The following is a 20,943-nucleotide window of genomic DNA, read 5'->3' on the forward strand; positions in this document are numbered from 1 at the left end:
GGGGCAACAGCTACTGCTGTCGGAGCGGAGACGGGAGGTCAGAAGGTAGCGCGGAATGGGTCACAGCGGAAAGGTGGCTTCTGGGAAAGAATTATCAATTCCCTAACTATTGCACCAGGATCTCTTTAGGCCAGCAATGTCCTCAGACTCAGCCTGAAAGCCCCTAGTTAACAACTCCCCTTCATAAGGGGAAGGATGAACAGAGATCGTACCGAAACTAGGGAGCTTCGATTCAGACTTCTTTGTAACAAGGCACTTTAAAAATCTGACATCAATAGAAGTTTGAAGCCTAGCTTCCCACAATAATCCTCCGTCTGTCCCTTAGTACTATGGTTTGTAGTTGAAGGCATAATACTATCTTGTTATATCTCTAGGATTTCTTAAGCATGAAAGTATCAAAGTAATGCCAGGGATAGATTAGCTGACCTCATAAGGTCCATTCCAACTCACTTTATGTAAGATTAGTTATTTTCTACACTTGGGGAAGAAATAATTACCACCTACACCACCTCTGGAGACAGGAATGCGAAAGGGAAGATTTCCTTTTCTCAAGGGACTTAGCATTAAAGCAGAGAATAACTTTCCCCACCCCTGCCATAGCTTCCAGCAGATGAGGTTGTCGTGATGCATTTTCATTTGACACATAGCAATTACAGCAGGAGCTAAAGTCACTCTGGAGGTACTGACAGGATTAGAGTGCATCTCGGACTGCCACAAACTTGTCATCACGAGTACAGCTGTCCTGTCTGGTGCTGGCAGATGGCTGCTGCCACTGCACTGCAGGATATGGAGAGTCTTGTCTGCAACACACAGATGCTCAGCTGAGCTAGCAGAGCTTTCGGGGCTGCAATTTTTACCGTTGCACCCTCCTCCTGACTGCCTCCCTGCAAATACCACTGCAATGCAAACAGCCATTTGGTGTATCTGCAAACCGTGCAGAAGAAAGCGTCATGGGAGGAGGAGAAGTCTTGATACCCCCAGATTACCTACCACAACCTATCTGCACCTGCATCTGGGAAAACGAGCTCTCTGCTCATTCTCCAGGCCTAGTGGCTCACTCTGTACTATCCTAAGGTATCTGCCTGGATGTGAATTGTAGCTCATTACTGCAAGAGAAAGACATTTTCAGCTAAGAATTTAAAGGAGCAAGTACAAGAGGAGCACTGGTGCATCTGGGCTCTGAAAACGATGACCTGGTTGAAGACACAAGAGAAAACACAGCTAGAAGAGTAAAAAAGGATGTGAAGCACAAAGCTTGGCACAAGGGGCAGGTCACTTCACAGGAGGAATCAGTCAGGGCTTAGACACCACAGGTACGAGACACAAAAAACCAAACACCGAGAGTCAAGTTATTTGCAGCCTTCAATTTCACAAAGAAGGATGCAATACAAACAACAGAGGCACTTTTGCTTTTGCCAGAAGAAACAAGGAGAGACCAGAGAAAGTTGGAAAGATAAGATAGCAGCTGGAATGGGAACATTCATGGTCCATCGGCAAACCCAGATCAGACACAGAGATGCCTCCAGGAACTGGTTACAGAAATGGAAAACGTTTTCCCAGTCATCTCCAAAGTTTCTGCTTATGGACCGCAAGGAAATAAACCTCTCAAAGAACAGGGATGGCAGAAACCCTCAACTTCCATATTACAAAGTGCCTGTACTGCAAGGATATGCACATGTCACTGTACACATAAAGAACAGTTACTCACGCTGCAGCCTTCCCCAAAACACCGCATTTAGCAACCGTTCTTGCAGAGCACGAAAGAATCCATAATTACCAATTAGCAAGGCTTTTCTTAGTTTTAAGCTACATCTGACAGAACAAAGTCTTGCCAGGCTGTTTGCAGCAGAGGGAAAGGGGCCCAGCTGACTGCATCACTCCCACATCACAAGGCAAGATCCCAGGAGATTTCACGAGAAATGACTGCTGAGGGCTGAGCGACCCGGGAAATGATTGCTGATGTTCTACCTGTGTTTTCTCAGAGGACAGCCTCATTGCTTCCATGAGCTTCTCCATCTGGTGGCCCTGCTCCAGCGCATTGCGCAGCACATCCTCCGTGCTGACGAGCCGGTGCTGCAGCCGGATCACTTCTGACTCCGATGAGGGGTCGATCAGGGAGTATCGCCGCTGATCCGTTACAGATTTTTCCTTGTCCTTATATAGCAAAGGGAAAATAGGAGCATGTTAGATTAAAACCAATAACTGCAGAAACTAAGCAAAGTAGAAATCCACAGTAACTCCTACAACCATGTTCTGATTTCAACAGTAGATGGAGTCAGAGCACAACTCTGAAGGCAAAATATCAAATGCAACCAGCGGCAGCTCCAACTTGTTCCCAGCAGAATTTAAATAAATTATTCACATTTCAACCACTGGAGGACACAGGAATTAGAGGACATTGCTTATTCCTAGATCAGGGAATGTGGAAAACAATGTGGGGTAGCTGACCAACCTTCAGTTTCAATTTTAGCCATATTTAGCCATGGATCTAAAACCAGTGGGAACAGGAAAACGCTGGAGAAGGACAGATGGACATTTTTGCTGCTTAATGAGGTGCTGCTAAGTCAGGCCATAGCTCACAGGCACTGTCAAGGAAGTTCCCAAACGCTCCGTAGCACAAAAGAAAGCATGGAGACTTGGAGTAAAGGCAAAGGGCTAGAACCCCCTGCCCTGAGCTGCACAGAGCCCTCCAGCCCCCAGATCAAGGTCAGGAGGGGTTTTGGTGCCCTCACCAGCACAACCAGTTTCTCTCGCAGCCCCTTGATGTCATCTTTGAGCTTCTGTTCCTTCAGCCGCCACTCAGCTTTGTGCACCTCGCGGCTCAGGTCCCGCTCTGGCCCAGGCGAGTGCCGGTTTGCCTCCAGTAACAACACTCTCAGCTCATTCAGGCTCCTGAAAGAAGCACATAAAGGTGAAGACATTTCTAGAGCCCAGATGCCACTGCAGTCCTGCCACGCTCCCTCCTGCCTTTGTTACAGGCCCAAAGAAAGGCCAGCGAGCAAACCTGACCCAACTCCCTCCACTTCGGGGGCTTCAGATCTCCTGTCCTCCCCACGGCAACAGCAGTAAAGAGACTGGGATCCACACTGGGGACCGTGTTTCAGAGCAGGGCAGCAGCCAGCTTAGCTGGCTTGTAGATGACTTCATCAGCACCTTCATGGGCACTGAGCTGTTTGCAGCTCCTGGCAAGCAGTGAAAGGGCAGTCCCTTTGATAATTGATAGCCCATAATTTTAACCAAACTCCCACATGAGCATCTGTAAACAACACGAAAGCTGGGGAGTGGACTTCAACAATTCAGCCTTTAGATTTCTTTTGGTGGTAAATTACAGTACTCTGAGTGAACATGAACACACAGCTCCCTGTCTCTAGCTCCGTCCTTCAGGCTGACCTTTCCTTCTTGAGTAGCTCCTGGCTAATCAGGACCAGTTGCCCTGAAGCATCGTGTGTTTTCTTGGTCAAGGCTTCCAGTTCACCTTCCAGCCTCTTCTTTTCTTTTAACACCGAATCAGCCTTCTTTTCTGCCATTTTGCATTTATTTTCCAAAGCTATGAGAAGCAGAGGATACAGGGGAAGAAAGGTTACTTAGTCCTTTACTTACATTCCCACTTTTTGCTTTTTCCCAGTTCCCACTCCTAACAGCACAGGTCTGATCAGCTCTAGGTCTAGATCTATTTAAGGGGAGATCTGGGAAACAACATGACCAGCTCCATTTATTTCTGCCTCTTCCACCTTTTGACATTCAATAAGCCCCAAAACCCCTTCTCACAGGCTACAAATATCTTCTGCAAGGTTTGTATTCACCTCCTGAAAAGAGGCCAGAACTCCTGAACAAATTTTTACCAACAATATCCACTAGCAGACATGCAATGTCATGTTTTATACCTGCCCCTTTCAGCACCTGGGCCCTTGTTTAACACCAGTAGAGAGGATGTGCAGGGAAACACATAGTTCCTACCAGCACTGGATTAGGGAAACTTACCACTTACTTGGGCCCTTAGAGTTTCAGTCTGGGACACCAGTGATGACATCTCTTTGTCTCTTTTACTCAGCTTGTCTTGGAGGTCTGTGGGAGAATGAAAAGACAAGACATTGGGAAGGTACTGAGTGTACAGCACGGGCCGGGGTGCGACGGGGGCATGGTGGTGGTACCCTCCATTGGCAGAGAAGTGGCAGGAGACAGAAAGTGGGTGTTTCTCACTGCATCTTCCCACCATCCAAGTATTAAGAGGCAGGATACACAGCTGCGAAGCCACATCGGACAGGTTTAAGAAAGCAACCACAAGGCGGGGGGGTAAGAGAATTAAAACATTAAAAAAAAAAAAACAACACAAAAAGGAACTTTCAGCACATTTCTTCCTGTTACCTCCTACACTAGAAGGCAGAGACAGTTTTAAAAGACATGTTTTCTGGAACCGATGCATTTTCACACTCAGAGTGGTAGATTTGAAGTATGTTGCTTTTGTAGCTTAAGTCTGAACTGGTGGGGTTTAGTACATCCAATATATGGCTTATTTAGTGTGGAAACAACATGCACATGGACTGAGTGGCCGTTCTAAGAGCAGCGGCTGCCGGACCTAGTTATGTTCTGCCCTCATTAGGCAGGAATTACCTGTCAATCAGCATACAATGTGGTATAGCATATATGTAACCCTGTACCTGCAAAGACAGCGATGAGGCTGACTGACAGCGCCTAGTTAGCACCGAGAGCAGATGGAAATAGGACAAAATACCTCTGTCTGAATCTACAGACAGCTGGAGGGAACTCAAACTAAACACAGTTTCTATTAACTGAAGTTTAAGCCTGCAGAAGTCCCCAGTAATCTCTGTTTCGATTGCTATGTCCTCAGCTGGACTTTAACAAGGGCTTTGCAGAGAACAGACTCCTTAGAGGTGAATAAATGAGAAAAAGCCTAATGCCATTTGAAAAGAGAAGTGACAAGTTAGTTCTTTAGAGATCACCTTTGTGAACTACACTGATAAAGTTTTCTGCTAAAAAAAAAAACCCACCCTAAGGAAGAATGAAGAAATGAGAGTCTCCTGGGAATGCGCAAGGGAAGATGTGATCTGGAAGCAGCTTACGTGTCTTGGAACAGCCCCAAACCCTTCACAGACACCCAAAAGCACATGTCATACACAGCAATGTGGTAGGACATTGCTCCCAACAGAGACTGCCTGGGCCACCCAGCTCTCATCTTGCCAGGTCTGCTGTTGCTCAGACTTGGGGTTACAGCTTACCCTCTTTGTGAGGGAGGCCGAGTGCAATTCAGTTTCAAAGCTACTTTATACAACTTTTCTGATTGCATAAATTCTACGTTTTGCTAAAAGGATGGATTTGATTTATAGTAAGCTAAATAAAAAACAACCCCCGTTATTTTAAGCCAGTTGCGTTAATATCTACCATTAGCAGTCCTCTCTTACGAGCAAATTACATTTAATGGCTGGATTTTACCTGCTCTAAAGATCAGTGATGGGATGGATGTGTGCCCATTTCCCCAGATCAGTCTCCAACCTGCACCATCTGCATGGTGAGTATGTAACACGAGTAAAAACATCCACCCCTGCATATGCTCAGTCAAATTAGAGGAAAAAGAAAAAACAAGACAACAAACGCCATCCAGCAAAATCTGAGAGATGGAATGGCTTCCTAAGCCCCTTCCATGCAGCCATCCATGCAAAAGCAGGAAGTTAGAGGAAGGGAAGGCAGGAGTCACAAGAATGGGGTCTTCCAAGAAAAAACAATACAATTTCATACCTTCCATGGTCTGCTTCATCTTTATCTTTTCTTCTGAAATATCGTTAGTTTCAATCATCTGAAATAAATGTAAAGTATGAGATGTAAAACCGCCCTTTACCCAAAGATTCAAAGCAAAGTTAACAACCGCAAAGCCCCATCCAAAGCAGAAGTGTATCCGGTACCCAAGTTATGATGTCCTACGTCCTACCCGAGAGGGAAACAAAGGCTCTTGAGGAGTCACTTCTACAGCTGGGTACTACTGAAGGTTAACTGGTACCATCTGAGTGTGACCCCACACAACAGGCAGCTGAGCACAACAGCAAGCTTCACCCGGGAGGGAAAAAGAGATCAGGAGTTCCCCGTAAGCTCTGGTCCCAACTTTCCACACCCAGAGTTTGTGCAGAGGGATGGAAGGGCTGCTCTCCTTTGGACCAGTTATCCTGTGGTTTATCACAGCAAATATTCAGGTGCAAATGCTCTTTAGCATTCAGCTTGAGACCTATCAGACAACAAGTTCCTCAACTTCTGAAGAAGCTAGATGTGCCCAAAGTTATAAGAACAGTAATAAAACACTGATAAAATAATAACTATTACAGAACAATACATTAATAAAAATAATAAAAAGCAAATGCTGGTCCATACATAGGATTCTGCCTTTTCCCCATCCTCTTTTGTCTATACTGCAATGAAAAGCCAGGACTGCAGAGCTCACGGCCAAGCTTTCCATCGCAAAGGCCACAATTCAGCCCTTCAAGCCTCGTCATGTCCAGCAGCCTCTGGTGGGACCTCAGCATATGCCCCAGATCACACAGTTGCTGTGGCCACCACCGCTGAAAGCCCCGAGGCCAGTCTCTGAGAGCTTGAGCAGGCAGCAGGACACGTCCTGAACAGAAGCAGGAGCACACCCAAAGAGGGAATACACCACCTGATGTACTTTTGGTATGGAAAAACTATTTAACTGCTCTTTGGAAGCGCAGTTGTGGTTCTCACTTGATGGTCTAGGAAAGATGGTCATAAGACACATTTGTTTGTTTAAAATATTTGGATAGTTAATACAGAGCCACATTAAATTAGCTAAGACATTTAAAAATAGAATTTGCCCTGTGATACCACACAGCTTTCACCCATGCATTTCTTCCCACATTTTCCTGATTTTAAGCAACACATAGTTAAAATAATTATTTCAAGACTCCCTGGTTCTAGTTCAGTATCAATATCCCCTAGAGCCCTCTCATTTATTTAAAGGGCTCTGGAACAAGCCTCCAGCTCCTTCTTTTACATTCACTCCTGTTTGAATATTGGCTATAATATGTGACATGTTGTAATAACAACCCACTTTTCCCAGGGCCCTGGCTGTACTTATAGTTCATGACTGTTTTTACTAGATGAAACATGCTAGGCAGCCCCTGAAACATCATTAATGCTGTAGATTCCTCCTTGGGCTTTTGCCTCTCCTGTCCAGTTCAGCATGCCTTTTTGCAGGCATGAAGCTCTGACTTGGCCGACAGTAATTCACGGGCTTGACTTCACTGCCTAGAGGTGCAACTGATTTCAGTAGGGCTGATCCTGTTGGCAAATTAAACATAGGCACTGCATTCACTTCATTGGCACCTCAGTCTGGAACAGTGACTACATCACCAGCGATAGTTTTCAAATAAGTATTCTTGAACTGTGTGCATTTCATGGCTTATTTTCATTTTCTGCATCCCCACAGGGACAAGTTTTAAGTTGGGTTTTGGCTCATTTCGCATACAAAATCTGAACACAAAGAGGGGTCCAGCCTAGAGCCGTGAGCAGCCATCTCCTCCCCCCACCCTAGTGCAAAGCCAGCCATGTGTCCCTGTGCCATGCCACGAAGGTAGGATGGCATCCTGTGGCAAACAGTCAAAAAAATGAGGATGACTTAAAAAGACACAAAGGCCACAGAAAATTTACCTCTTCGTATTAATACTGCTCTTATTCTAGCCTTCCCTGGGAGGCTCAGGACTTGTATTCAATCAGGCATTTTACTTCCCTAGCCTGGTGCCATCCTGACCCTTGCCAGCAGCTCTTCCGCTACAATCCTCAAAGTCAACATTTCCCTGTGTCTCCTGTATATGCTGTGAAGTCTCCCCACTGCCTCTGCCATGTTGCTGGCATGCACTTCCCACCTAATCCCATCAGCTCAGCTCCCTACCTGAGCTCTCTCAAACCATGCCCCATGTGCTGAGCAACCCATGTGCTCTATCTCAGCATGGGCAATGACTCCTCTTCCACCCTGCCCTCCACCTACCCCTAAAGGGCCTTGCTCAATAATACACTAGGGCTGCTGCAGCTCCTTGGAGGACAACAGCTGTATTGTAGAAATGATGCCTTTTCAGCTAAGAATGTTGCCCATGCCTGACAAACTACAATGCTGCCACAGCATTCATGTGCCTTCAAGCCCTGATGTGGCCCACTTGCTTCTCTTGACTCTTACTTCTTCTAATTGTGCCACTGTACTGGCTTCAAGAATGGGAAGACACCTTCAGCATGGAGATGCAGTGCAGAAAAAACACTATCAAGGGAAGGTAAAACCATCCTGAAACTTTGAGGCATAAAAGCCTCAGAAAATTGCGTAAGGCTGAGGGCTACTCCTAGGAAAAGTTGCTAACAGTGATAACAAACAAGCAGAATGACCCAGAAGTCATACATTTGCATGCTGAGAAGGATGCAGGGCCTCCATGGACTGCAGCTTGTTCTCTAAGACAAGCACTTTTTCCTGCAATCTGTGGATCTCCTGTTTGCTCTGAGCTTCTGTTTTCTGCAGTGTTTCATAGTCCAACATCATCTTCTCAGCCAAAGAAATCTGCTCTTTCAAGAAAGCTATTGCTTGTGTCTGATCTTTATATTCACCATGAAGTTTCTCCAGTTCGTGCACCCTCAGCTCAGCATCTCGACACTTGTCCTTCACATCTTGGAGCTCAAGAAGGTGCTGATTGCTTTTGGTTTCCAGTTGCATTTTCCAGTTGCTGTTGCTTTTTTCCACTTCATCCACAGCCTCCTGCAACTTCAGTTTGAGGCTCTCCTTCTCCTTTATATGAACAGCCGTCTCAATGTCGTGCTTTGCTTTCAGGTTCTCCAACTCAAGCTGGTGCTCCATCTTTATACTCTCCACCACTGCCTTCAGTTCCACAATCTCCTTGTGCTGGGTGTCGGGGCCTGTGTTCAATGTGGCTTTGAGGTCCTCCAGAGACTTCTGGTGGTCAGAAGCTAATGTGTCCAACTTGGACTTCCAGTTGTCCATAAGCCCCATGTTCTCATTAGTGGCTTGCTGAACTTTATGCTTTAGGTCAACGATTTCCTGTGAATACTTCTCATTGACAGCTTTCAGCTTCTCCATCTCCTGCTGGTACTTCTTTAACGTCTTCTCATACTTCTCTTTTAGCTGGCTGCTCTCCTTCTGATGCTCCTTGTTGGCAGACAGCAACTGATCTCGTAGACGAAGAGCCTCTGACTGCAAGCCAAGGTTATGCTCAGGGGTCTCTGCTTGGTGGGAGCTCCTGAGGCACTGCCGAAGCTCATCCACCTCGCTGCGCCTGAGGCTCAGCTCCTCCTCCAGCTGCAGGATTCTGGATTTCTCTGCTACCGTCGTTAACTGCAACACGACAGAGAAGACAAAGTCAGTCCCCACCTCTCATTGTTGCATCCTTCCTTTTAGTAAGTGTGCTCCAGTGGAAGTAAATCCAAAGTACATTAGTCAAAGTACAAATAAACAGGAAAAGAATACCCAACACCCTCCAGTTTGAGTACAGTTTTGCACCAGGGTAACTATCACCAGTAACTCTAACAGTTAGGTCTTTGTGCCAATTGCAATTTGTTTTTTTCTAATACGAACCTCTCATTTTCCACAGAGAAACACACATCTTGGAAGCAACCCTTGAAATTCACTAGAAAGCAACAGTGGTTTATGAAAAATAATGTCCTGAAAAGGGCATTATATTTCCAGACTAGGCATCTTGCCAGATGATGCACAGAGGAAATGTGACTGCACATGCAGGAATATCACAAGCACTGAAACCAGCATTAAGCACATCATGTTTCCTTTATTGCTCAGCAATCCTCAGCCTACAGACCTCCCTTCTGCATTGTAATTCGTTTACCCTGGTGTAAAAAGGAAAAGGGATTTTTACATGAGTACTTGTTAGAGTTTATTAGCAAAGTAAAAATAATGTAGAAGGCTAGAGGATGCAAGACAATAAATCTGGCCATGGTTAACATTGAGCATAAGGGCTATGGATCAATGTCTTACAACCTGAATGTAACCTAACAGGGCTGAACTACCTGCTCGCCACAGGGAGTTCAGGGTGCTGCAGTTATGGATGGGGAAGAAGAGATCTGACTAGATGAAATATTAGAAAAAGGCAGAAGAAACAAGGAAACCAAGCAGATCTTCCAGTGCCAAAACACGAGCGATCAATTCCATTTAATTTCAATTGCCATTTTCCCCACTAACCATCAGCCCAGGACACTGGGCGGTTTTTATTTTAGATTGGCACAGGGGCATCCAAACCATTTAGCCCTTTTGGAGAACCTCACATTTGTGTTTTCTACAGCTCTAGTGAATCCATTCGTGAGGCGCAGGCTCACTGTAGGCAGGTTTGCCACTTCCCCCACCACACCAGCATGAAAAAGCCCTTTCCACATCTGGCTGCTTTTAGGATCAGGTGCATTGTTCATCTGGGCAGCCTGTCCTGTTGCTGGCATGGCCAAGGATCAGAGCTGGTCCACCTGCACTCACCAGTATCTTCCATTTCAGATGGCAGCTCCCACAGCTGAAGGGAGGACAAAGGGAATGGTGATTGCAATGTTATTTTCTATTAGAGCCTGGGGGAGCCACAAGGCAGAATGAATTGTGAAGGGTGCAGATATTATTTGGGGATGTTAATTGAGAGATAAATTGTGAAGAGCTCATGTGTCAAATGGTGGCATGGGAGAGAGAAGCAAACTCAATCTGAGAAACAAGTCCCCACACGAGAAGCGAAGCTAGAAATTATATCGTACTACCATTTCCAGGGGAGAGAGCAAATCAAAAAACAACCAAAAAAATCAGGGAAGCCTAAATTCAAGCCAAAACCAATCAACCCCACAAAGCAAAAAAAAAAAAACAACCAAAAAAAGAAACCCAAAGCAAGGCGTCATGAGCATCAACGCAGGGGGCAAGCACGCTCTTCTGCAGGCAGGGCAAGTGGGGGTCGATTACCCTGGTGTCCTCTAATTCCCTGAGGAGTTTTTCAGCCTGTGCCTTCTCAAACAGCAGGCTCTGCTCGAGCTCCCGTATTCGGGCATGCTCCAACTGCGTCTGAGTCTGGTCACACATAGGGAAAAAAGAAGAACAGTGGAGATGGGAAAGGGGAAGGGGAAGAGAGAGAGAGAGGGAAAAGCTGCAACATCATCTTCACTGTACAAGACAAGGAAAGGCAGTTCACAACAGGAGGAGAATAAAGATCCAAACAAGCAGGAAAAGTCCAACCAAACAGAAAATGGTCACTACAGGATTTTTACATGGTACTCATAGTGGCTATTCACAAGAAAATGGAATCTGTGATGGGAAAACATCCCTCTGCATTAGAAACCTGCTTCAGTGCCTTCCTGCATCAAGACTATACTGAAGTCACTTCCTAGAAAGCAAAGCTCCCGCTGCTGCAGACCACCAGTACAAGGCCCTTGCACCATATAAGAGAATGCAAAGACCTTGCAACGATTCTCTGTGTCTCTCCTCAAAAAGAATCACAAGGTAGACTGAAAAGAGTTGGAAGTTTCCACCCTCTTTTTGCTCTGGAGACAGCTTGAACCCTTCACTAGGTGGGTGAAAAAAAAAAGCAGGTCATACTGTACACAGCATGTTGCTAGAACCAAAAATACACTGCACTGAAAGCAAATCAAAGAAATTTAGATACCGGACTGTTATATAAATCAGTGCTTTAGGTTTGAACAGGGCTGCTATGAATTTCAAAGTGATTTTTGCACACTAAGACTCTAAGAGCCTTGTACACAAACCAGAACTATTTTTCTGGTTTTGCTTTTTTTTTTTTTTTTTTTTTTTTTTTAAACAGATGAGTAAACTAAGCACAAGTTTATGTAACCTGCCAAATCTAGATACACTGGCACAGAGCATTGCTTCGGCACCCTTCCTTTCAAAGCAGAAGTACCATGTAGCTGCACTTGGCGGCAAACCTCAGGACTCCACAATGACCACTGTAATATCATGTAAAATTTCCCATAAATAAAAGAGGAGACATGGGAAAATGCATGCAGACTCTGGCCTTCACATCTTTTTTTTAGCTTACAAAACTAACATTTTCCTTTGAATTAAACTGCACCTACCAAAAACCAAATAAACCTGATCAGAATTTTCTTTTTTTTTTTAACCCCCATTTTCCGCTCTTCATTTTCCATATAATTGTTTGTTTCCCCCTCTTTCTGTAGGAACCAATTTTAGGGATTTTCTGCCCTTTCCTACAATAAAGGAATCTTGGTTAGTTGTGTACAAATGATAGAAACCAAAGTTTGTAAAAATCCATCTCTTCTCCCTGGTGCGAAAGCTATCGTTATACACGTATTCATAGATGGTCAAGATCAACTGTCAGATACATTCAGACTACTCCGTATTCTATGTGGTCTATTTGACCCCTGAAGGAAGAGAGAGATGTGGTCTCAAAAACCCAAACATTAGCAAAACCCCCAAATAATATCACTGAAGTGCAAAAGTTGGCTGAATGCATCCTAACGGATTTAATTTTGTACCGAGTGGCTTCTCCCAATCTCTGCAAAGCTCAAAGGTCCACATCTCAACATGAAGCTCCAGGCTTGACTTTATTTACAGGGATAATTATCCCATTGATACTAATGAATTTTCCTCAGTTTATACTAGCTCAAAATCCCCAAGTGTAACTTCAGCAACACAAACTTTTGAAATTACCTTTACAGGTGGCAGCACGTCAGATATTGGTTACCTGAAGATGCTGACCTATTACAAAACTAATCTCTGAATCTCTGAAACTCTCTCAAGACTCCTGAGGTTGACTCTCAAGTTCCCAGCCAAGCTTGCTCAGTATCTACCAATCCTGCTATTTTCCAAGTCTGGAAAAACACATGAAAACATAGGAGAACAATAATCAGGGAAGAAACTTAGATCAACTGTTTCACAGTCCTTGAATAAACCTTCACTTAAGATTCGCATCAAGTCCTCTGTTATTTCTTATTTAATGCATATTGGTTTGCCTTGCCAGTATGACTCAGAGCCTCCAATCCAGTTTTCCTGCACTTGAGGAAGTTCAGATCTGAATTTTAGACAGATTTCTTGCTATTAGCCTTAAATTACTATTCGCAAATTACAAATTGACTTCCCACGGATGTTCAAGGTATGAGGTAGGTTCCCAGGAGATAAGCATGAGATAGTTCCTTGAAGAGGTTAGCATTTCCTATAACAACACAGTCTTACATCATCAAAAGCCTTTATTAAAAGGTTTTGTTTTCCTGCAACTGCTTTTCACCTTCCAAAGCACTATAGTATCAGCACTGCCGACCAGTATGAAAAATGAATTCACAACTATGTTTCAAGGCTAAATCCACAGCTCCTCCTTCTTTATCACAGGTCCAGAAACTGGATCCGTACCTCCAAGCTTCAGACACATTGATTTCTTTGGTCAAAGAGCTTCTAGGGATGCTGTCCGCCACACTCAACACCCAAGAGTCCCAGCTTTGTTCAAAACTACATGATATTATGAGAAATAATATTGTGGCTGGAAAGCTGCCTGGTGAAAAAAGACTTGGGAGTACTGGTTGACAGCCGGCCGAATATGAGCCAGCAGCATGCCCAGGTGGCCAAGACAGCCAATGGCATCCTTGCCTGTATCAGAAATAGTGGGGGCAAAGCCAGCCAATGGCATCCTTGCCTGTATCAGAAATAGTGTGACCAGCAGGAGTAGGGAAGTGATTGTGCCCCTGTACTCGGTGCTGGTGAGGCCACACCTCAAATACTGTGTTCAGTTTTGGGCCCCTCACTACAAGAAAGATGTTGCCTTGCTGGAACATGTCCAGAGGAGAGCCACAAAGCTGGGGAGGGGTCTAGAGCACAAGGCATACGAGGAGCGGCTGAGGGAACTGGGGTTGTTTAGTCTGGAGAAGAGGAGGCTGAGGGGAGCCCTGATCGCCCTCTACAACTACCTGAAAGGAAGCTGTAGCGAGGTGGGGGGTTGGGCTCTTCTCCCTGGTAACGGGGGATACGATGAAGGGGAATGGTTTGAAGTTGTGCCAGGACAGGTTTAGGCTAGACATTAGGAAAAACTTCTTCACCAAAAGGGTTGTCAGGCACTGGAAAGGGCTGCCCAGGGAAGTGGTCAAGTCCCCACCCCTGGAGGTATGTAAGAGAAGGATAGATGAGGTGCTTAGGGACATGGTTTAGTGGTGGGATGGCAGGGGTAGGTTAACGGTTAGACTTGGTCTTAAAGGGGTTTTCCAACCTAAACGATTCTATGATTCTATGAAATACCACAGGATTTATCCCAGCCTTCAGCAGAAACCCTAGATCCAGAGACCCTGGAGGAGATAATCTCTTCTTACCATCATGTCTTTTACTGGCTGGTAAGTGCAAGATAAACATTCTCCTCCAAGTACTCAGAAGACGGCTGGTGGCATAAGCGGACAAGACCAGAGGAGGGGCGACAACTGCCACTGGGTTTTGCTTTTGGTATTTGGGTGGTTGGTTGAGCTCTAGCCAGGGATGCCAAGGGCTGTGCTAGCAGCCACCGGTTGACTTCGTTGTGATTTTACATGAAGAATATCAAGGACAACCACTTCCCAGGAAACATACTGCAACATGAAGGAGCACTTATCCCCCTGATTTCCAACAAGAGATTTTTTTCTGTAAGCGAATTACTTGCTTCTGGAAATCCTAACTGTCTCCACAACAAAGCAGGGAGGTGAGAATTAACTCCAGTGGGTCAATCGTTCAGCCTGAGCATCCAAATTAGACAGGACTATGTAAAAACTGACCACAGCAAAGCCCTCTGACAGTGTCTGTGCTGTCCCTGCTGTTGGACCCACAGGGGAACATCCCATTTCTGTGGATTGCAGGAAACCAAGCTGCTCCGTGACTCTTCCCTAAGAAGTTATTTGTTCTGTACAGACAACGTGGAAGTGGGGACAGGACCCTGGCAGCCTGCAAGAAGCTTGGCCACATCCCCATTGCAAAGCAACTCCTTCCCAGCCCAAATGAAAATCAGATCCATCCTCAGTTTGGGACCTGCAGTTATAGGAGCACTTATGTCACAGTAGCTTACCAGCTTGCTAAAATGTGGTGGCTTTTTTTTTTTTTTAAAGTACATCTGAATATACCTGCTAGCTAAGCCTGGTCCCATTGCCATTACTCCACAGGCAGGCTTAAACACTTAAAGCTTACACAGGGACAATTCACTGCTCTGAAATGGAGCGATGGATCAATCGCACTTCTCTAAAGCACTGGGGAAATCTATCATCTAAGCTCAGGAATCAACAGAAACACAATTTTGCACCCACACGCTAGGCAGAAACTGCACTTGCTGCCCTTTAGCAAAGGTCTGTTATGAGTGTGTTGCTGATTTATACCCTGTCAAACACATTACTCTGCTTCCACTTCCAGATAAAGAGGAGAGGTTTATGCCAAGAGGGTCAAAGCCATAGCAGCATACTCCCATTGCCTAGTTCTCCCATTTTCCTGGGCTTTTATTGATATGACCAACAGTGAAGCACAGGAGCATGTTTCTTGACATTTCTGACAATTACCAACCTAGCACTCTAGCTAAAGATAAGGGAAAGTCCCAATTTACACGTTTAGAGCAGAGCCTTGCTTTCACAGAAATACTTTCTTTTCCCTTTTTCCCCCCACAGAAAAGCCTCCCACTCAAGGGCAAGCTCCCAACACCACTTCCAGTTTGCACAATATTCACTGCAACAGCCCTTCCAAATTAAAGGGTATCGCAGTGCCAAACCCCACTTTCGTGGGCAGAGGACTCCACATGGGGGTACTGCAGGTCAAACGATATTCCAGCATTTGGGCTGGAATAGAATAGCATCCAACTGGGAGATTGTGCGTGCCAATTAGCTCCTAATAACAGGACACTGCAGGGACAGTGACTGAGCAGTCAAGTCATTTCTACAGTGGAAAAACATATGTTGAAATGCATTCAGATACAGTCAGATTTTAACATGGCTTGGCAACTCATGGCAACATTTAAAGCCAGGCTGGCTGCATGTGATTAATTCTAGGCAGTTCCTAGCATTATTAGTCATTGGGCAACAAACCAAAGAACAATCTTCACAGTTTATACCATGGTGTTTGCAGCCGGTCCAAAGCCATCAATAAAGATAACGTATTGTTTCAAATTGAGCAAAAGGTGGCAGAAATTACTTGGGTGAGGCCCCACATGCAGTTTCAGGTTTTAACCCCGCATTTTGCTAAGGCTGTTAGGAATTACCTCCAGATCCCCCTTTGTGATGGATTCTTCCTCCACACGGAACTGCAAGTCCTCCACTTTCCTGGGAAGGGGAAAAGACACAAATAGCAATCAGTAACACCCAGATCAGCATCCCATTTCTAAGCAGCCATTGCACGTGGGCCTCCCCTGCACATCTGAAGTCTGAGAGGAGCAGGATACAAACAAGCTTTGTATGCAAACAGCTCAGCAGAAGATAAACATCAAGACACATGGAGCAACACAGTTAATAAGCAAGCTTTCCACATAGCACACATTTGCCTTCACGCAAGGTATACGCTCACAGACATGCTGTTTCTGCTGCACCACCTCTCAGCAAGCACAGCTGCTGTTCTCTGACACTGGAATCCTGGGAACATGAAAGCCACAACCAGGTCTCACTGGTTTTCTTAGCCTCCGTTATCCTGCAGTCAAGCACTAGGCAATTCCTGCACCAAATGCACAGGGTCCATACAATATATTCCACGTGAATCAGAGCCTCTGCCTTCTTGGCAAAGGCTGGGCAATGCTTTACATTTCCGCAACGTGGAAATGGTGAGCTACACTGGCAGAAGAGCCTTCACCAGAGATTGTGTAGGCCAGTCATGCATAAATGCACATAAAAAAAAATCACATGCACAAACGCAGAAGTGCCTAGGACTCTCTTGTAAAGTCTGAAGAAAGAAATCCAGTAATGATACAAAATAATTCAATCTTCTGCTAAGCCCAGTCCTCTTTGTTCTCTTTACTGATTTAAACAAACAAAAAAAAAAGGCAATAATGAGGATGTTGAGCTGGTAGCCAGATGTAAGGACTCTGATTCCGTTACAGACAAAAATAGCTGTGATGTACATATCTAAATTCATAAACAAGCTTCCTTGTCTAAACCTCCTCTAATTAGAGGAGGCATCTGTTCATATTTAGGAAACAACTCAGCTGTCTTACGTTAAAGGGCCTCCTGGAGCTGGGAAAGTGAGCTGCCTACCAGGAGAGCAGGGGGACTTGTGCACAACAGAACAATTCGTCCTCAGGAGGGGCATCATTCAATTGAAATCAACAGTTTTCAGTTACTTAATACACAGAAATGTCTTTCTATTCCCACTGAAGAGCTTAATTATATATATGGAGCAAATTGGACTCCAAGAATGACAAGCAGATCTTCACTCTCATCCAGAGAGGAAATGTATGCATCATCGTATATACACGGATGGGGCCTCTGGGATCTGGGGAGATGATGAATCACACTACAGTAAGGCACTACTCCAGTTTGATTTCCCTTCTCAGAAGGAATGTCCTTAAGGTCATCACATCACAAACACAGGGGAAAGCAATGGTCTTTAGCAAAGCCAGGTTGTACAGAAGGGTTAGGGGTCTGGGATGGTCCAACCTGCACAGTTCTGTTTATTATCCAGTATCAGTTTTATACTGTACCCTTAGCCAAGAATATCTGAAGGCAAGGCTTTGCCACTGTCCACACCCTTGCCATGAGCTAATCCCACCTTTACCGAGTAATTCCAGTTTACACAGCAACATGGCTCAGTTTGGCCGGGGTATCAAATCCCAGAGGTGCTGATATTACTGGAGCCCTTTTGTTCCTTCAGGCTAATAACGCTGCTTCTCCTTGCTTCGCATTGGGAACCAAACAACAGGGAAGATGGATAGAAACCCTCAATAATTTCACTGCCCAGCAGGAAACCAAGACTATTTGGCCTTCTACGGGCAGCGGTAGATCAACTGTTGTCCACCATTGTATTGTCAGTGCAACATGTGTCATGGTCAAATACTCTTGGACACGGAGCAGCCTGACAAATATTTATTAGGGTCATCACAAGAGTGCCAGCACTTAAGAGTCCCTGTTCAGGAATGGAAACTGTTAGTCTCCATTTTTCTTGAATGCTACATGCATTTGGCAGGAGAGTGGGTACAATCATGAAACTCCTGGCAGCTAAACAAGCGCTGCTCCTGTCGCAGGTTTGAGCTGTCCTGGCTGGCTCTTTGTCTTCTGCCCTTCAATTGCATTGCAACAGGGGGGCAGGTTCAGCTGAGCTTATGCAAAAAAACCTGACACTACTCACATCACAGGAATTAGCTCACTGCAACTCCACCGAATAATACAGCATCGAGTCTCCTCTAAGAGCCATAAGACATAGGAACATACAAGATTTATTGGAAATACTTCACCGTTCAGTTGTCATCAGCAGCAGTTTGTCAGCAAATGGGGGCAGCCATTGTACTGGATACCCAATCCTAGACAAGAGTCACATTAGATGTGCAACTGCAGCAAAATTGTTCTAAACTTCCTGTAACCTGAAGCAGCACACCCCTTCCCTACATGCAGGCAGACCCACAGTGGCCAGGAGAGGGGAACACAGCATATCTGAAGCACTGGAAGATATCCAAAGACGACTTTCCCGGTCACTGTTTCCTCCTTAGATCCAATGAGCGATGTTCTTGGAAAAAAGCCTCATCTTCCCCATGACTTCACCTCCTCCACACCCATCCACTCCTGCTTTACCTCTTCTCCTCTTCCAGCTGGTTCAACAGCTCAATCTTCTCCTTCTGCATCCCATCCACCAGGGCTCGTGCTCGCTGGAGGTTTCCTTCTGCCTCCGTGACGTACTGCAGCAAAAAAAGAGCCCGAACCACAAACGTTAACGATGTTTGAAGTATAGAGTTGTTTAAAAAAAGGATCAGAACAAGGGAACAGAAGGTTTTGATGACCTCTTTCAGAGGCTGCTATGGTAACAAGGTAGATTTCCCAAAAAGGCCAGTATGTAGGTATCAAAAAGAAAAAACGTGCTAGATCTCCAGCAGCTTGGAAATTTGATCCATGCTTCAGTGCCTCTCTGACTTGAACCCTTTGAAGAATCCAGCTCTGATTAAGCGTTAAGCACTTGAAGCCTGAACAGGTTGAAAATCTGGTCTGAGGTTACCAGGTGCAATTCAGCCCTGGTCATGAAGCAAGAAGTCATTTCAGACTTGCATGAATTCATTTGTTACTGGTAATTACTGGAAAATACTATACACAAGGAAGATGTCAGCTTGCAGTTGATTTGCAGATTTCTCCTGCATTTCTGAAAGGTGGGTGTGGCCCACCACACCAAGATACACAGTGCTATCAATGCTCCCTAGTAGGTGACTGGGGTTTATAAACACGAGCAAGGAATTCAGGGCAACTGCAATCATGGAAGAGCCCCATACTGACAAACAGCACAAACACAACTCTTCTCTTGAAGCATTCAAATGCGTAAAGTATCATTTGTATGAATGCTTGTGCAAAAAAGCTAATATGACCAGTCTGTTTTCCTTACAGATCTCTTGAGTTTATTAATGTGATAAAAACATCCCCTCTGGCAGGAAAGCAGTGACATATGAACTGAGCTGATGTTCTCAGCAGTGTCCGATAGCACCAAAAAACCACCACAATGCAGTCACAGCCAGATTGGGTGGCTAAGGAGAACAAGTTTGGCCTCCACTTGCATTTCAGCATTTGAGTGTATTGATCCACCAGACACAAACTATCCACTGTCCTTTTTCTGACACTGCCCTTTTTCTGCTCCTGGCTTGGGTCAGAGGGAGCACATGTTCCACTGGCAGGAGTGGAGAAAGAACCTCAGCTTAACGCACCGTGCAGGAAGTTGTCTCCACATGAAAGGCAGAAATTCAGAGCCCAGGTTTCACATCAGGAAGCTACACATAGGTGATGTTATCATGATCCGAAACTTTCAGAGGATGCCAGATATTTGTCTGCTAGCAATAAAGCCATGTCACCTCCTACCTGCTCGTGCTGGGCCTTCATGATGGCAATCTCTTTCTCCACCTCACAGATGTGGCTGGTGGCTTTGGCAACCTCAGCCCGCTCCAGGTCACGCTCTGCCAGTAGCTGTTCAATGTGCTGCTGCTTCTCCTTCAGTGCCTCCTGGAGAGCTGTGGTACCGGAGATTTTCCGGGCATATCGAGAAGAGGTCTCTGTCAGCTGAGAAAGAGAATTTAAAAGAGACAGGGGTAAAGCTGTGTCCTTCCCAGTCTAGAATAGCTCAAATTCCCCTGTTAAATCTGGAATGCAGCTCACTTACTGATCATTTATTAGGCTGCACAGAGCTGCAGTTCCAGCTCTGGACCCTCCTGGTCCTACAGGTGGGGTTAATAAGCCTGCAAAACATCTGGACACTGCTTACATGTTAAATAGCTCTGCTAGACTGCAGTGAAAGGACCATTTCCCAAAGAACAAGATGTGGGGTAGGAATTGGGTCAGGAAAGATTATCACGTATTGTATCATCTGCCACCTTAAATACGTTTTATTGATGACCTGCACTGGTGCAGTTCCAAACAGCGAGCTCAGCTGGGAGGACTGATCTCAACTGGAGACCAGTATGGGCTAGTTGGATCCACTCCCAGTAATGGATACTGCACCCTCGTCCCCAGCCAAGATAACTGCAGGTGCTATGCAGCACACACTATGGCAGAGTTAGAGCTTTTAACAATAACTGCTGCCTGCTCTGGTGTCCGCCTTCCTGAGAACCTGCCAAAGCGCAAGGCATGTGATCCAGGACAGTGTCACCCCTCCACAGCAAAATGCAGTCATTGCAGGAGCTTTCGCATAGCTGTTCAACACAGCAGCACACTGCTACGCAACCACAAGGGACAAGAAGCAATAGCATTTTTTGCAGAGACCCTGTACAAAACCTGCTCTTGACAGCGGAGCAGAGATTCATGCCGTTGCAAACAGTGCTT

General features: G+C 45.4%; 1 protein-coding gene across 2 annotated transcripts in view; it reads right to left on the minus strand.

Moving 5' to 3' along the window:
• Window positions 1–20,943, minus strand: part of CLIP2 (CAP-Gly domain containing linker protein 2) — a 103,798-nt gene that overhangs the window by 5,945 nt on the left and 76,910 nt on the right. The window contains exons 7-15 of one of the 2 annotated variants that reach the window (XM_035900638.1): window positions 19,987–20,184; window positions 18,724–18,827; window positions 16,212–16,272; window positions 8,408–9,352; window positions 5,755–5,812; window positions 3,982–4,065; window positions 3,391–3,547; window positions 2,733–2,892; window positions 1,969–2,154 (exon numbers count right to left, since the gene is read on the minus strand). In XM_035900638.1, coding sequence (XP_035756531.1) covers window positions 1,969–2,154; window positions 2,733–2,892; window positions 3,391–3,547; window positions 3,982–4,065; window positions 5,755–5,812; window positions 8,408–9,352; window positions 16,212–16,272; window positions 18,724–18,827; window positions 19,987–20,184 — 1,953 coding nt within the window. Of the gene's footprint in view, window positions 1–1,968; window positions 2,155–2,732; window positions 2,893–3,390; window positions 3,548–3,981; window positions 4,066–5,754; window positions 5,813–8,407; window positions 9,353–16,211; window positions 16,273–18,723; window positions 18,828–19,986; window positions 20,185–20,943 lie in introns of those variants that run through there. The other variant, XM_035900639.1, reaches the window with a different exon arrangement.

This window comes from Egretta garzetta, unplaced genomic scaffold (assembly GCF_000687185.1).
Source record: "Egretta garzetta isolate BGI_Z169 unplaced genomic scaffold, ASM68718v1 scaffold108, whole genome shotgun sequence".
NCBI lineage: Eukaryota > Metazoa > Chordata > Aves > Pelecaniformes > Ardeidae > Egretta > Egretta garzetta.